The 17,176-nt window shown below is 38.4% G+C and overlaps 1 protein-coding gene across 13 annotated transcripts in view; it reads left to right on the top strand.

Annotated features, from left to right (window-relative positions):
- The window catches only part of BTRC (beta-transducin repeat containing E3 ubiquitin protein ligase), a 195,734-nt gene that overhangs the window by 164,813 nt on the left and 13,745 nt on the right, over window positions 1-17,176 (top strand). For all 13 annotated transcript variants that reach the window (XM_061204380.1, XM_061204198.1, XM_061204144.1 and 10 more), the window contains 6 exons: window positions 4,292-4,523; window positions 7,809-7,995; window positions 13,297-13,393; window positions 14,044-14,181; window positions 14,655-14,773; window positions 16,911-17,160. In XM_061204380.1, the coding sequence (XP_061060363.1) occupies window positions 4,292-4,523; window positions 7,809-7,995; window positions 13,297-13,393; window positions 14,044-14,181; window positions 14,655-14,773; window positions 16,911-17,160 (1,023 nt within the window). The remainder of the gene's footprint in view (window positions 1-4,291; window positions 4,524-7,808; window positions 7,996-13,296; window positions 13,394-14,043; window positions 14,182-14,654; window positions 14,774-16,910; window positions 17,161-17,176) is intronic.

Genomic DNA, 17,176 nt, shown 5'->3' with positions numbered 1-17,176 from the left:
TACGTATATTATACTTCAATGAAAATTAAAATAGAAAAAATATATTACATAATGAGAAAGAAGGATATATTTTCAAAAAGAGAGAGAAGGCCTAGCTCCAGCAGTGTCATAAATTCATTGACTGTTGATTTACTGAGCACTTTACTGTGTGCCAGGTGGTGAGCTAATTAAGCATGGCTTTTCTTAGATTATTTTATTTGATCTTCACAAAAACCCAATGGAATAGATTCTATAATTAGCCCCATTTTACAGACAAGGGGAACAGAAATTCAAAAAAAAAATCAAGTTATTTATTCCATGTCACACAGCTGCTAAATTGAGGAGTTAAAATTTAAAACCAGGTCTTTCTACTCTAGGGTCAACGCTCTTAAAATAATGCGGTATGGATAGCTAGTGGAAAGCAGCCGCATAGCACAGGGAGATCAGCTCGGTGCTTTGTGACCACCTAGAGGAGTGGGATAGGGAGGGTGGGAGGGAGGGAGATGCAAGAGGGAAGAGATATGGGAACATATGTATATGTATAACTGATTCACTTTGTTATAAAGCAGAAGCTAGCACACCATTGTAAAGCAATTATACTTCAATAAAGATGTTTTAAAAAAATAATAATAATGCGGTATGGTGTAGTGATTAAGAGTACTCATTTAAAGTGATGATGGATCTGAGGTGTATGTCTTTCTACCTACAAGGAAATACTCTGTTTTGAAGGGTGGTGACTAGAATGTAGTACCAGCAGACAGTTGGCAAACACATGAACTCTCAGGTTATACTTCACTTCTAATAGCCAGTGTTTTAGGTCCCATTTATGATTGGATCATTGAAAGTATGACAAAGTCTTGACTGAACTTTAGCTCCTGCGGTGGGATAATCAATATGTGAAATCCTTAGGCATTTTTATCTGTTAATGGTCTGATAGCCGCTGATCCCATTTTTATAGAAACATCTGGTTCATTTAAAGTATAAACAGAATAATTTCATTACTTTGCTGATTATTGTTTTTTGTTACTGGCGTTTCTGGTCTTTAGCCAGAGTACAATACTCTGGTGGCATCCAACTCCAGTTCGTTTCCACCTTTTAAAAGATAAAAGACAAATATATAAAAGATGATGGAGTGAGAGGTTTTGGATGTTGGGATCAGAAGTGGCGTTTGGTCAAGCTTGTAAACCCACCTATTTATTAGCTCTCAAAATCTTACTCCATATTTCACAAGTTTTCATTTTCTGAGATACAAACAAATAACCTACATAAGACAGCCCAGAAGTCCCCCAAGGCCCATGTCCAACAACGTTCTTATTAATCATTTTTGGTCTTATAGACAACCGTGGCATTTATGCTGAAAAACATACAACTCTGTGTACACCAAGGCTTGCTGTTTATGGTGTCCACTCCTTCTATGTAAATAGAATGGCTTGGGACTTCCCTGGTGGTGCAGTGGTTAAGAATCTGCCTGCCAATGCGCCAGTGCAGGGGACAATGGTTCAATCCCTGGTCCGGGAAGATCCCACATGCCGTGGAGCAACTAAGCCCGAAGTATACTTTCAGCTGTGTATCTGGAATCATTTGTAAAGAGGCCTACAGGTAGGAGTTAAACTTTAGAAATTAAGGCAAGTCTGTGCCTTTAATAGCAGAAGTTGATTATCCAAATTAGATACAGTTTTATGGCACATTCAATATGTCTAGGCAGGTATGAACTCCACAGTAGCATGGGTCTCCTTGCCACACTGGGTTTGCCTCAGTCAAATATGCCAAAGATCCATCAAGTTACTTTGAAAAGTACAAAGCAGGGGACGCAGGTTCAATCCCTGGTTGGGGAACTAATATCCCACATGCCACGGGGCAACTAAGCTCACACGCTGCAACTACTGAGCCCGCGTGCCACAACTAGAGAGAAACCCACACGCCACAACTAGAGAGAAGCCCGTACGCCGCAACGAAAGATCCTGCGTGCCGCAACTAAGACCTGATGCAGCCAAAAAAAAAAAAAGTACAAGTACCTAGTTGTACCTACCACGTTGTGGTTATCCTCTAAAGAAAATCAACTTTTAGAGTAGCAAAAATTTCAGTTAATTTCTGAATCTTACCCTAGTGTTCCCCAGCTTCAAACTTGAGTATGGTCCTTGTCTCCTTTTTTCCCCTCATACCCCATATTCAGCCTATCAGCTAATTCAGTTAGCTCTGCCTTCAAAGTGTATGTTGAATCCCAATTATTTCTCACCACGTCTGTAGCTACCTTACGAGTCCAAAAGATTGTTGTCTCTTCCATGGACTACTGTGAAGTAATCTGTTAATTAGTCTCCTAATTTCCATTCATGTCCCCTGCAGCCTATTCTCCACATAGCAGTGATGCTTTATAAGGTCTCAGATTGTCATGCTCAGGCTATGTGCTTCTCCATGTGACCTCTCTCTGCATAGCTTCTCATCCTCCAGACTTCCCTCTCCAGCAGGGTACTCTGAATTTCTTACATGGTGGCTCAAGGTTCTAAGGTGGAGTAGGCAGAAGTTGCCTGGACTCAGAAGTCCCAGAATGTCACTTTCTCCACATTCTGTTAGTCAAAGGCCAGATTCAAAGGCTAGGACAAACTACTTCTTGATAGGAGGAACAGAATTCATGTTCAGGGAGGGATGGAATTGTTTGGGGCCATCTTTGGAGATAGCTACTACCACCCAAATGACCTGGATCATCTGGCTTGGACTACTTCTTCAACTGTATTTCTTCTTGCTTTGCTCACTTGGTTCTAGCCACCCTGGGCCCTCCTGTTGTTCCTTGAACATGCCATTTAGACTACCACCCAGGACCTTTGCTCTCAAAATGCCCATTGCCTAGACCATTCTTCCCCCATGTAACAAAATGTCTAGTCCCCTCATTTCCTTCATGTGTCAGTTCAAATGTCATATCTTTAGGGAAACTATCTCTGACCCCTTAGACTTAAATAATTGTTAGGTTGTTTATTTTTTTTAATTGCTACATAACAAATTACTACAAACTTAGCAAGTTTAAATAACACCCATTCATTAGCTCACTGTTGTCTAGGTCGGAAGTCTGATATAGCATGACTGGGTCCTCTGCTCAAAGTATCACAAGGCTGAAATCAGGGTGTTGGCTGGGCTGAGTTCTCATCTGGGGAAAAATCTTCTTCTCAGCTCATTGTTGTTGTTGTTGTTGGCAAATTCAGCTCCTTGCCTTTGTAGGATTCAGGTCCCTGTTTCCTTACTGGCTGTCTCCTGGGAGCTGCTCTCAGCTCCTAAGGATGACCGAATTTTTAGTCAGGTGATCCCCTTCTCTTCTGCAACCAATTGGAGAAAACTCTCTGCTTTTAAAGGGCTCATGTCATTAGGTCACACCGACTGGACTAATCTCCCTATCTTAAGGTCCTGATTTGGGACCTTAATTAAGTCACGGCAGTACCTACATGTTTGTTTGAATAACTGAGAGAGATGCTTGTACACCAGGGGTCAAGAATTTCTTGGGGGACCATCTTAGATTTTTGCCCGTCACAATAGCATGTATTAATTTTTCTATCCCTTTATCCTGCTTTATTTTTCTTCAAAATACTATCTACATTATATTTTCTGTTTGTATGGTAATGTTTTTAGCTTGCTGTACCTACTACAATGTAAGTTACTGATGGTAGAGACTGTATTATTTTTGTTCAATCCTGTATTCCTAGCACCTAGGACAGTGTTTGGCACATTATAGATGCTCAATTAACATTTATTGAATGAATCAATTAATATAGAAGACTTTATGGCATATAATTTTGATGACAGCAGAGATAGGATTTTGGGGGGGTTGGGGGGAGGAAAAGGGTATACTGAGCATTGATGTTATTTAAGCTTTATCTCCAAAGGTACCAGGGTCTCAAATTATTCATTGGCTTTTCTTTGCATGGAGGATTTCTTAATTGACTATTAAAAAATAAGTTGTGAGTAAGTAATTGTATAAATGCCTAGTAACTGGTGTATACAAGAAAAAGCAAATTAGCTTTTTTGCTTGCTAGTAATAACATGCTTTCGTGGGTTTTCATCTATATATCTCCAAATAATGCTTTCCTACGAACTTTTGGAAATGGATACCTTGTCATCCAGCAGTATTCCTGATTTACCAACTTGCTGTGGTATTTCTGTGGCTTTTTCCATATAACTGCTGTTTGCAAACATCCAATTACTAATAGAGTAACAGAGTGAGCTCCATCATATAGACATACATAACATAGCATGCCAGACTGGAAAATTATATAATTTCCCTTATTTTCAATACTTACATGTTTCTTTCAATCCACCTCTTCTACAGACAAAACTTGCCAATGGCACTTCCAGTATGATTGTGCCCAAGCAACGGAAACTCTCGGCAAGCTATGAGAAGGAAAAGGAACTGTGTGTCAAATATTTTGAGCAGTGGTCAGAGTCCGATCAAGTGGAATTTGTGGAACATCTTATATCCCAAATGTGTCATTACCAACATGGGCACATAAACTCGTATCTTAAACCTATGTTGCAGAGGGATTTCATAACTGCTCTGCCAGGTATGTCTACAGATGTTTGTGAGCCATTAATTTGCCTGGAAGATATGTTACAATGGTAATCATACTAAATCTACAGCTCTATATCTCTCTATTTTAAAAAATCTTTGTTGGCTTGATTTTTACAAACTGAGTATTTTAATTATACCTTCTTGGGATATAAATACAAAAAATCAAACTCTATAAATAATAGAGACTCCTCTTTCCCCTCTCTTCTCCCTGTCTCTATTCACCCTATTTTTACTCACACGTAGGTTTAAATAAAATCTTTTCTGAGGTGTTGTCTGGTTTGAGATGTGTCTTAGTTTTAAGGTATATTAACTAATGTATTTGAATTTGGATTTCTATGGGAATTTATCAACAGAATATTTACATTATAGGAATGAATAAGAAACATTTTTAATTGAATATTTTAGAAAGAATGGTATCTCAGGAGCCTTGTTGTGATATTAAATATGTAAATGCCAGGGTTAACAATCTCACTGCTCAGGAACTAAATAGCTATTATAAACTATATATTTTTTAAAATATATATATATATTTGTACATACACAGACACACATATACACACACACACTTAAAATACTTTGGAGAGTGCTGTGGTTGTTTCACTGAATGCTTGATGGTGATCTAGGATACTGTGTAGGCATCAGTATTTGGGGGAAATGCTGTCTCAGGAAAATACAAGTTTCTCACCTGTGTTAATAGCTTATTTTAAAAGAAAAATAGTACAAAAGTAAGTGAATCTCTAAAATAGCTTATCTTGTTTTTATTTTTTTTTCAGTTGTTTCCTGATTATAGCACTTATGGCAAATTTAGAAAATTCAAAAAAGTTTAAAATATAAAAATAAAATTTACCAGAACCCTACCATTCAGAGAGAACTACTAATATGCTATTAATATTTTTCCTAGGTGTGTATATTTCCCTCATAAGTGTTTGTAACATTTTTTTCTTACTGTATTCTCTTAATGTGTTTTTCTAAGTGTTGGTTCTTTTAAAAAATAATTTTTTTGTAGTATTTATTATTTATGGTGATTGAAGCACATATTATTTAAACCCTTTATTGAACATTTAGGTAGTTTAAAATGTTTTTTCCATTATAAACTGTGCTGTGGTGGACATTCTTATTCATCTTTTGGGCATCCTAGGGAAAAAAATACCAGAAGTGGGATTTCTATATTAATGAATTATGAACATTTTTTAAGGCTTCTAATACATATGCCAAACTATCCTCTAAGAAAAATATACCAACTTATACCTTCCCCCCCAAACTGCATATTACCACTTTGCTTAACCTTTGCCAATTATATCTTTTTAAAAATTTGTTTTTCCAAAATTGGAATTTAAATTGCCCTTTAAAATAAAAGAAATGCCTATTTATATCTTAGAAATAACCATTTTCAAGCTGAGTTTGTTCCTATATCTTTTGTTAAGTAGAATAGATTTCTGCCCCTTCTTCACTCATTGGATTTTATGTTAGCCATAGGCAAACAGTTTTCTTTGTGCGAACAATCTGTGTGTACCTCATTACTGTGCTCTTCCCAATCACTGAGACATGTTACGATCTCAAGCATATACCACTAAGAATTGAACAGGAGATGATTAGACTTGTGTATCCTTTGCCTAATACCAATCTCTGATGTATATCTGCTGACCACTTTATAAGACACTAAATCATCAGTCTAATGCTTTATGGCCACTTTAACTTATGAACCTACACCATCTGGCTACATTTAGTAAACCAAACTACTTCAAAAAATGCCTGTAATCCATTAATGTAATGGGTTTGTTTGGAGTGTTAGGTGAAATTACTTCCAAAGACTTATTATAGGGACAGAGTGAAAGATCAGGAGCAATTTCATGCCAGCTATTAAAAACAGGAATGCATTTTGGGAACTTCTGATGGTGTAGGAAGTTTCAATAAAAAGATGCAGAAATTGTGCCATTACTGTATTTTGTATGACGAACTAATTATTATATCTTTAATTGGCTTATAGTCATGTTTCTTTAATAAGAATTAGGTGATGAATGCCTCCATCTGCTTGTGCTTAAATATGAACATGTGATGCCAGCCAAACAAGATCCATTTAATGCTTTCTTTTCCAAATCTGCTGAAAAATGTGACTGATATCCATACAATTTTTATAATTAAAATAATGTTTAAGCACATTTGGATTTTTGCTAATGGCATCCAAATGTGTCTTTGTATGATTCAGGGGAAAGACACAAAATGAAATGTGGTATTCTCTCTCCTGTTTGTTAAGTTTGTGCCTAAGGGAATCAGAGTATGAAGGAATCTTTCTGCACTATTTAAGTCTTTAGCAAACCTCTGATATGTAACCTGTAAAGAGAAATAACTTTGAATGTTTTTGTCTCACTTGTGAGTTAGAACAGCAGCCAAAAGTTAGTGCGAATATCCTATTTTATAGGATTTGTTCCTCTGAGGGCCCAGTACAGATTTGGGTAGTAGAGAATTGTAATTGAGAAGCCCACCCAGTTAACACAGTCCAAGATCTGCTTCCACTGTTTTTCTCTGTATATCCTACAAAAATAGTCTCTGAAATTCTAAGTTATCTATTGGTCTGGGATTTTTTTTTTTTTCCATTTTTGGCCAACTGTCATTTAGGCTTTATAGCAGCAACTGTTCTCAATTATATTTTTTAAACATCTAAAATTAAACTCATACTTGAACTTAAACATACCTCTCGGTCATTCCTCTTGGGATGTTTCTATACCAATCTGTATTTCCTTCTTCTCTCCTTTCTGCATGCCCAGAATTCTATAATCCAGAACATTCTGACTTAGTGCCTCTCCCCCAGTACATTTAAAGGATATTTCTTTTACTGAACAGCTTAGGAACTGCAGCAGTAATAGAAACAGAATGAGAAATGGACCTAATATAGAGAATTGGGGTGTGGGGGGTCTGAACCACAGAGTTTGAGATGCCATCCATAGAACATCCCCTAGTGCCAAAATCCATATAGATAGATGTGAATTGTTTCCTGGAATCCTTTTTATTTTTAATATCTTGGGGGGTTTGCTGGTTGTTAGTTTTCACTTCCTTATCTAAAGGAAGATGGAAAATACTGTTCATTTCTGTAACCTTATAGAAAAATTATTGACACTCATTTTACCCCAGTCTGTTTGAAAAAGAAACTGGACCACACTAGGGACAGTAATGTGCCTTCATAGCAGAATAAATGCTGTTCTGATTTAAAAGACCTTTTGTAAAAAATCATTCACCACTATCTATGTTCTTTTTCTTTGCCTCCTCCCCCCACCGAAAGCTCGGGGTTTAGATCACATCGCTGAGAACATTCTGTCATACCTGGATGCCAAATCACTATGTGCTGCTGAACTTGTGTGCAAGGAATGGTACCGAGTGACATCTGATGGCATGTTATGGAAGAAGCTCATCGAGAGAATGGTCAGGACAGATTCTCTGTGGAGAGGCCTGGCAGAACGAAGAGGGTGGTGAGCCTTTTAACGTTCTTACTATTACAGAGCTTCAGGACCTGGCCTTTCAGTCTCTGGAATACAGTATTATTGGGAGCCATGAGACCACTTATCTTTTGATACAGTGATTTTGCTGTTTTATAGCAAAAAATGTTAAATAGTTGTTCGTGTACTTGGCAGTTTTTCTCCTGACCAGTCACTCATAAGTGACATAATAATGTGTTAATACTGCTTTGCAAAAAATCATAAAAAACTGGCCAGCCATTCTATTTGAAGCGTTCTGTTCTCTGGGCAGAGATTGGTATCCTGAAAAAGGGCTGATGGGCAATTTATAAGGCAAGTAGATGGCTTTGAATCACACAGAAGCCATCAGATCTAGCTTTCCCCTAAAATAATCCAGAACAAATAATTATTTTCTTTTTCAGATTTCTTGCCTTCAGCCCTTGCCTGTGGTGTTTTATCATCTTTGTAATCAAAATTATTTTTATGCCCAACTAGAATAAGAACTCAAGCCATCAGAAAGAGGGAAGATTGGAATTTAGTATAAATCATTGTTTCTTTTTAAGGCTCTTATATTTTCTCAAGATTTTACTGCTTAATCCTGAATCCCTTAAGGCATTATATAGTTAGCAGCCCAAGAGATAGTCACCAATTTTGTTGTTCTCTTAATGTAATGGTACCGTTTCATTAGAACTTCTGGAAGATGTCTTCTATATATAATTTTCTCTCGGAGGATGTCTCTATAATGTCACTATAAGAAAGTTGGGTGTGAATATTTCATAAATAAAATAAAGGTGACATATTGAATGTTTTAGTTGGTAGATATGCACCAGCAGGCATATATATGCTCAGTGATATCCTGAGCAGTTAATTTTATGAATTGTTTATCGTGGATCATAAAGAGATACAGAACAGTTAAGAATGGAGGATCAGCTTTTCTTAGCAATTTTCATAAAAATATAGTCAGCTCCCTTTCTTTTTTTGCATCTTTGAAATTCATTAAAGCATAATAAACATAATGACCTCTAAATATTATACCAAGTGCTTCAAGAGATTTCTGTCATTCTGGCTATTAGGAAGACTTTAAAATTTCTCCCAAATTCAATTAAATTAGGAAGCAAATGCCAGGCAATTTTTGGCTATATAAAAATTGCATAAGTGAAAGTTATTATTTCTCCTCCCCAAATATGTTTTCTTTATTCTCACTTATTTCACTATATAGAAAACTAGAAATCTTATCTTTCATAACTTATTTCATAATTTGGAAATAAACTCTTTATATTGTATAAAAAAGCAAAAAAGTATACAGTTGTATGGCATTCAAAGTCCATCATTTTGCTAAGCATGCCAGGATGAGCCTTAGAAATAGAGGAGGCAGTTGCTTACATGGGAAAATTTTAGGGCAGCTAGGAATATTCCTCCACCCTTCAGGGGAAATTAAAAAAAATGAAAAGAAACTCCCCTCCAAATAAGTCCTGACCTGAAATTTCAGTTGTAGAGACTTATTCCCATAGCTATAAAGGTTTTGTTCCCTGTTAAAATGTACTTTGTTCCCATTTGGACTGTAAATGACAATAAGCCTTTATCATACCTTGGGACTTTACAAAGTCTCTTTTTTTGAAGGCAGGGAGAACAAGAAGTAGATAGACAGATCTTGACACATACGTGTGAAAATGCCAAAGATAAATGTAGGCTCCACAGTTTTGCTTAGGGTTGGCCCTAAAGATCTATTATGTTAGTTATACAGAAGAAAAAACCAAGTAAGATCATTGAACAGACGGCTTTTCGGCCTTTTAAAAGGGTGTGTGAAGGTATAGCTGAGAAATAATTCAGGATTCAGCACCAATTATCACTCTTCCCTCTATCTCTGCAACCATAGAAACCCATTCCTGCTCTTTTGAGTATCCTTCAGAGTTCTGACTGTATTCCTTTGTCTTTGGCCATATTTATCATCTTAGCTTGATATAGACCCATGAAATTTCAAATATTTGTTCACCCCATGAAGGTCGCCTCCAGTATCCCCCTCACATTCTGTGGCTGCTTATTTTTACATGTTGCCTTTCTTCCTGTGTTAGTTGTCCTTCCCCACTTAAAAAAAAAAAATTAATCTATGATCACTTTTTCATTTTTTTCTTGCAAGTTGTCTTAACCAAGCCTCCTTTGTCAATAAAGTCTGTTATACTACCTTTCCCCAAATACTGTCTTTGAAAGTTTCTTCCATTTCTTCCAACCAAAAATAAATAAATACAGTTTTCTAAAAAAGCTTTGGGTTTAATTTCCACTCTACTGTTGTATTTTATATCTAGATGAATTTGACAGTCTGCCCCTAGGACATGAACTCTTATTTTCTCTCTTGAATAATACTGAGTATTCTCTCTGCTCAGTAATGGTGACTCTTAAAAGTATAATAAAAGACCGCTTGGGAAAAGTCCATTTTCTTAATCAGCAGATCACATTTTATGATAACATTCTGAATTTAATATTTAGCATTTATCATGTCCTCACAGTCTCAAAAGTACTAGGCGTTTCACAAAGAAGTGGCCCCTGTTGTCAAAGAGCTTCCATCATAAAAGGTTTTGACTTACAAAATAAATATAGACTGAGAAACCAGTTTTCAGCACTTAGCCACCCTTTTTTGTAGCACCTTTGATTCAAAGAAATTCAAATACTTTAGCAAGGTGTGATAAATACAGTGAGGTAGAAAATGAGATCAGAGGTTTGTATGATTTCTCTTTCCTTAGGGTATAGTTTCATTGCATATGAAGAAAATCCTGGGGTGCCTGTATACGATTGCCAGAGATTAAAAGGAGGACAGGAATCTCTGAGAAATGGTGGGCATTGAGAGACAATAAAGTAGTTAGGGCTTCCCTGGTGGCGCAGTGGTTGAGAATCCGCCTGCCAATGCAGGGGACGTAGGTTCGAGCCCTGGTCCGGGAAGATCCCAATGCTGTGGAGCAGCTAAGCCTGCGAGCCACAACTACTGAGCCCACACGCCACAACTACTGAAGCCCGCACACCTAGAGCTTGTGCTCTGCAACTAGAGAAACCACCACAACGAGAAGCCCGCACACCACAACAAAGAGTTAGCCCCCACTCTGCAACTAGAGAAAGCTCGCGCACAGCAGCCAAGACCCAACGCAGCCAAAAATAAATAAATAAATAAATAAATAAAAATTTTAAAAACAAACAAAAAAACCCACCAGAGATATAAAGTAATCAAGAGTGTGGCCTCTGAAGTCAGACTTAGATTCAAATCCCAGGTCTACTCACTAGCTGTGTGACCTTGGGCAAGTTGCTTAACCTCCCTGACATTTGATTTCTTCATCTGCCAAATGAATATAGTGATTCTTACCTCATTAAAGGATGTTGACGTTGAAACTATTAAATCGTAATTATTGACCAGATTTTTTTTTTTTTTTTGCTGAGCTGTGCGGCTTGCGTGATCTTAGTTCCCCCACCAGGGGTTGAACTTGGGCCCCCAGCAGTGGAAGTGCTGGGTCCTAACCACTGGACTGCCAGGGAATTCCCTATTAACCAGATTAGAACCTCTTCATTCAAAATCCGTTTGCCTGCAATGTGTTCATAGAATAATATTGTTCAGAGAAGTGTATCTTCAAGCCCAAATTGTTTCATAATGTGTCTTGTTTGCCCTTTTCTTTATGTTGATGTATCATGTTTCTTGTTCCTATTAGTCCCTTTAAAAAAAAAAAACTATTATTTTAGCTTCTCTGTTGCAGATTACCCTTTTTGTATCAACACAGAAGTCAGAGCCAGCTACCTTCCTAATAGGAAATTTTCTCAACTAATTTTCAAGGTGTATAATAGGAAGAGGGCAGGGGAGACGTGCTCCTAGAGACTCTGAACAATTAATTATTTTGTAATGGAGCTACAGAGGGAGGAGCGGATGACTGGCCCAGAGAAAACATGATTTCTCTGGTGCCAGGATTACACTCAGAGGCATTTCTGCCTATCTCCACTTTGCAAGGCACAGTGCCAATGAGAACAGCGGTTAGTACACCCATAGTGGGGTTTACTAGCTTGCACACCGTGTTTGGTGGGTTCTTAACTTCAGGATGAGGAATTAACTTTTTTACCCAGCAGGAAGTGATTGCCATTTACTGATTTTTTTTTGTAGCAAAGATCTAGCTTGGGATATGAGTATTCCAGAGATGTGCTGTCATAAGGAAGGAGATGCTAACAAATGTTGCTCACTGGAATCAAGGAAAGGCAATAAAATCCATGTATGTATGTACATAGCCAGGAACACACCTGTGAAAGTCAATTTTGTGCCTTAGACTGGACAGCACAGTGCTCTTAGGCATTTCTTTTTTTTTTTTTAATAATTGTTTATTTATTTATTTATTTTTATTTTTTTAATTTTTATTTATTTATTTATTTTTGGCTGTGTTGGGTCTTCATTTCTGTGCGAGGGCATTCTCCAGTTGCAGCGAGTAGGGGCCACTCTTCATCGCGGTGCGCGGGCCTCTCACTGTCGCGGCCTCTTCCACTGCGGAGCACAGGCTCCAGATGCGCAGGCTCAGTAGTTGTGGCTCATGGGCTTGGTTGCTCCGCGGCATGTGGGATCGTCCCAGACCAGGGCTCGAACCCGTGTCCGCTGCATTGGCAGGCAGATTCTTAACCACTGTGCCACCAGGGAAGCCCTAGGCATTTCTCTTTTTTATCTGCTTTCATACTTGCTGCTGGACACTCCTGTGATCCCTTTGTTTTCTGTCGAAATTGCTCCTTTTAAAGCATAGCTACACTGATCACCAGCAGCCTGGGTGCCTGAGCCGCCAACACACCTTACCCCATATAACTGGAGACTAGAAAAAGTGATCTCTGTGACAGAGCCATTCCTGCTGCCCACAATGCTAGACTGCACTGACACTGGCACAGCTTTTACTCAGTGAAAAAAAAAGTCTTTGGGGCATGTCCCTAGTTCAAAGGTGGTAGTTATCATCACTAACAAAATTTTCAAAAGATAAGGCCAATGAATCTGTCTATACAGAGGTCTGATAGTCAGCAGATGACTTCTGACTATATGCATTCCATTTGTCTATTGACATAATATTCCTGAAGGCCTGACACTCTGATGTTCTGTTTTACCCAAAAGCAAATCAATGTTGGCAGAGTTCCTTTGAGCCCAGAAGGTTCCTCCTTGACATGGACTCCTGAAATCGAGCTTAACTTCACACCTCTCCAGGCTAGTTATGGAGATTATATGGAATGGTAACTGTGAAAACACTTTGAAGAAATAGGAAGTTCCTTGTAAATGTATAATATTATGATTTTTATTTGGAAATATTTGTTGTTTTTTAGGGGACAGTATTTATTCAAAAACAAACCTCCTGATGGGAATGCTCCTCCCAACTCTTTTTATAGAGCACTTTATCCTAAAATCATACAAGATATTGAGGTAAGAATCTATGTATATTTGGGTATTTGCCAAATACTAGAGAATCATCAACATTCTTCAGTAACAGCATTGTTACAGCAAACCCATTAGGGTTTATTGTGTGGGTTAAAAATCAATTTCTTTACAAGTGAGTAGGATAGGTAAAATATAGTAAATTCCCAGGCAAAAAAAATTTAAAGCTTTTAAAAATTGTTTACTGATAGATAAATAGATGAGAGAATACGATAACAGCAGTGAAACTGCTAAAGTTGCACTTATAAGCCATTATTCAAATATCTTCTGAATTGAGCCTCTGTGGAAGTTCACTGGTAGAAATGGCCACCATAAATGGAAGATGAGCACTGAGTAGGTGACCTCACGTGGTTCATAGCTTGCCCTCTGTTGGTGAACAGTCTCTTTCTAGCTGGTTTATTATTTAGTTGAATGAGTTATATACAGGAGAGTTCTAGGAAATAAATCTTTAATTACTTTGCACGTGGAAAAATGTTTTACAGCGTTAAATAGTGACTTTTTTTAAAAAATGCCTTAAGTTTTATATATCCAGTAGAGTAAAGCATTGAGCATTTGTCATTGGTTGCCATGAAAGTCAGATAAGAGCTTAGTTCTAGTCCTTTCCTAATTATTGCTTCTTTACCATTCCTTCTTCTCAGACAATAGAATCTAATTGGAGATGTGGAAGACATAGCTTACAGAGAATCCACTGCCGAAGTGAAACAAGCAAAGGAGTTTATTGTTTACAGTATGATGATCAGAAGATAGTAAGCGGCCTTCGAGACAACACAATCAAGGTGAGGTCTCTTCAGTTACGGGAAAGTAGCAGAAGGGGTGAGGATGACCACAGTATAAAGCAATCTAAAGCATAAACTCTAAGCAGTATTTCCAGAAAGTAAGAGTTTTAGATTGTTTCCAGTCCAAAAGCCAAAATTTCCTTAAAGGAAAAATGCCTGCTTCCCTCCAGAAACACATGCAAATGGATAGGGCTAGGGTTAAATTCTCTTCTTGAAGTGCACTGAATGGGCTATTACTCTTTTGGCCTTCACATAATTATAGGCTACCGCTGTTCCTTAATGAAAAGGATAAAGTCTGCATTAGTACTGAAGCCACATATATATAGGTGCTTAGCTATACCTATAGGAAAGAATGCATTCCACACTATTCCGGGCTTTGATTCTCTTGGTGAATCAAACACATAATAGAGCCAGCAAGTCTCTGCAGCACCCCATTATCACGATGATCAAAAGGATCTTGTTTGCCATCCTAGATCTGGGATAAAAGCACATTGGAATGCAAGCGAATTCTCACAGGCCACACAGGTTCTGTCCTGTGTCTCCAGTATGACGAGAGGGTGATCATAACTGGATCATCGGATTCCACAGTCAGGTAGAAAATTTCAAATGATCTTTTGAACTCTGAAATATCAGATTCACTCTGTTCTGTCTTAGATAGTAATTTTGTATGCATCTGCGTGAACACAGTTATGAAACTTCATAACCAAAGAAGAATAAACCACCAGCTCTCCCCATCATTGTGTCAGTCTAGAACTAGAAAACTTGATTTAGGAATGGTTACGGTAAGTTTACATTTTTGTACATTTAAGAAACTACAGGGACTTCCCTTGTGGTCCAGTGGTTAAGACTTTGCAGTGCCAATCCAGGGGGCCCCGGCTCCATCCCTGGTCAGGGAACTAGATCCCACGTGCCGCAACTAAGACCCGGCGCAGCCTAAATAAATAAATAAATATTTAAAAATAAAAATTTTTGGGGGGGCTTCCCTGGTGGCGCAGTGGTTGAGAATCCGCCTGCCAATGCAGGGGTAAACGGGTTCGAGCCCTGGTCTGGGAAGATCCCACATGCCGCGGAGCAACTCGGCCTGTGAGCCACAACTACTGAGCCTGCGCGTCTGGAGCCTATGCTCCACAACAAGAGAGGCCGCGACAGTGAGAGGCCCGCGCACCGCGATGAAGAATGGCCCCCACTTGCCGCAACTAGAGAAAGCCCTTGCACAGAAACGAAGACCCAACACAGCCAAAAATAAATAAATAAAATTTAAAAAAAAAAAATTTTTTTTTAATTACAAAAAAATAGAAACTACATATTCTATTTTGATTTGGAGGAATCATCTATTATAGAAACTTGGTAAACCTTGCATTTCTTACAAAAACCACCTCACAGGGGAATGACATGAATGGAATGAAGCCTTCCTTTCTAGTGGTTATAACTGTAGTACAGGCATGCCTATCTCCTTTAAAATGTGTACAGGTGAGCAAAGCTCTCTCTTTGCCAACCCCTCCCCTGCTGTCCCTGCAGTTTTTAATTGCAAGCTTCACTCAGGGAGGGACCTTCAATTTCCAGAGGCGTTAGTGATTTGATGACACAGCCATTATGCTGCTGGAGTCCAGTGTAGCTTGAGTTCTGGGTACTAGCAGCACTACTAGACTAGAAACCTCTGTTAGGAATTTTGCCTTGAGCTAAAGGATTTAGCAAACATAATGCATCAAAAGTAACTTTAAAAAAATAGGAAAAAAAGCAGTTAACTGCATTGTTAGATTCTCTGAAGTTAAATGTTTACCATTCCAAGTTATCCTCTGTGAATAGAAAAGGCCATTCCTGTTTCTTGTCTTTTGACTTAAAGGCATAGCAAATTCTGTTCTTAGAGTTATCAACATTTAACATTTATTGGTGCTTGTGAAGTGCCTCAAGGAAGCCGAAAGATTGTAGAGGCTAACATCATTTATAGGACAAGGGAAAAAATGATTTTCTAAAAGAGGGTTAAACTGAAAAAAGAAATAAAATGTGTTGTAAAAAACAAAGTAAATATACAAAAATAGAGTGATCAAAGTAAAATATACCTGCACAAAAAATTCTCAAGCTATCCAAGGGTCCCACACTATGCTGTGAAGCCCATATTGATATTGGGATGGCTGTTCTTGATCCCTGCACTCATTTAAAGCACAGAAATGGGGCCTTACATTTAGAGTCTAGATAATTTTAGGCCTTGACCTGTGTGGTGAAAACTGAGGTCCAGGGTCATCAAACTCACATCCATAGTACTAAGTCAGTCTGTTAGGGAAGCTTCTTGGCCTATGTCAGTCTAAGACCTGAGGGCTGTCTGTGGGACCACCAGTGCTGGAGTTATTAATCAGATTCCCAGTTTAAAATGTATCAGATTGAATGTTAGAAGGTTTATGATAATCTTGAAGTCTGTGGCCAATTCTCTGGTGATGGTCGCTGCAACCTCATTCCAGCCCCCTGCAACTAGCCCAGGTTTCACATTGGCAGCATCCCATCCCCTTCCTCTTCCTACTCTCCCAGTCCAGCCCTCTGTCTACCACTTCCCCATGGTCCATCAGTACACTTTAGCTCAGCTCAACTTCAGAGCTGCAGAAGGAAAGTAGGGTGTAACACTAACTATGAGAATAGGGTGGGAAGGGTGGAGAGTGAGGTGGTCCAATACTTGTAATAGATTGTAGCATGAGTTCCTCCTCAATCTAAGATAACCTTAATGTTGTTTGTTCCAGGGTGTGGGATGTAAATACAGGTGAAATGCTAAACACATTGATTCACCATTGTGAAGCAGTTCTGCACTTGCGTTTCAATAATGGCATGATGGTGACCTGTTCCAAAGACCGTTCCATTGCGGTGTGGGATATGGCCTCCCCAGCTGACATCACCCTCAGGAGGGTGCTTGTTGGACACCGAGCTGCAGTCAATGTTGTAGACTTTGATGACAAGTACATCGTTTCTGCATCTGGGGATAGGACTATAAAGGTAATAAGGCATTTTT

Source organism: Eubalaena glacialis, chromosome 1, assembly GCF_028564815.1.
Source record: "Eubalaena glacialis isolate mEubGla1 chromosome 1, mEubGla1.1.hap2.+ XY, whole genome shotgun sequence".
NCBI lineage: Eukaryota > Metazoa > Chordata > Mammalia > Artiodactyla > Balaenidae > Eubalaena > Eubalaena glacialis.
This window is presented reverse-complemented; position numbering and strand designations above follow the sequence as displayed.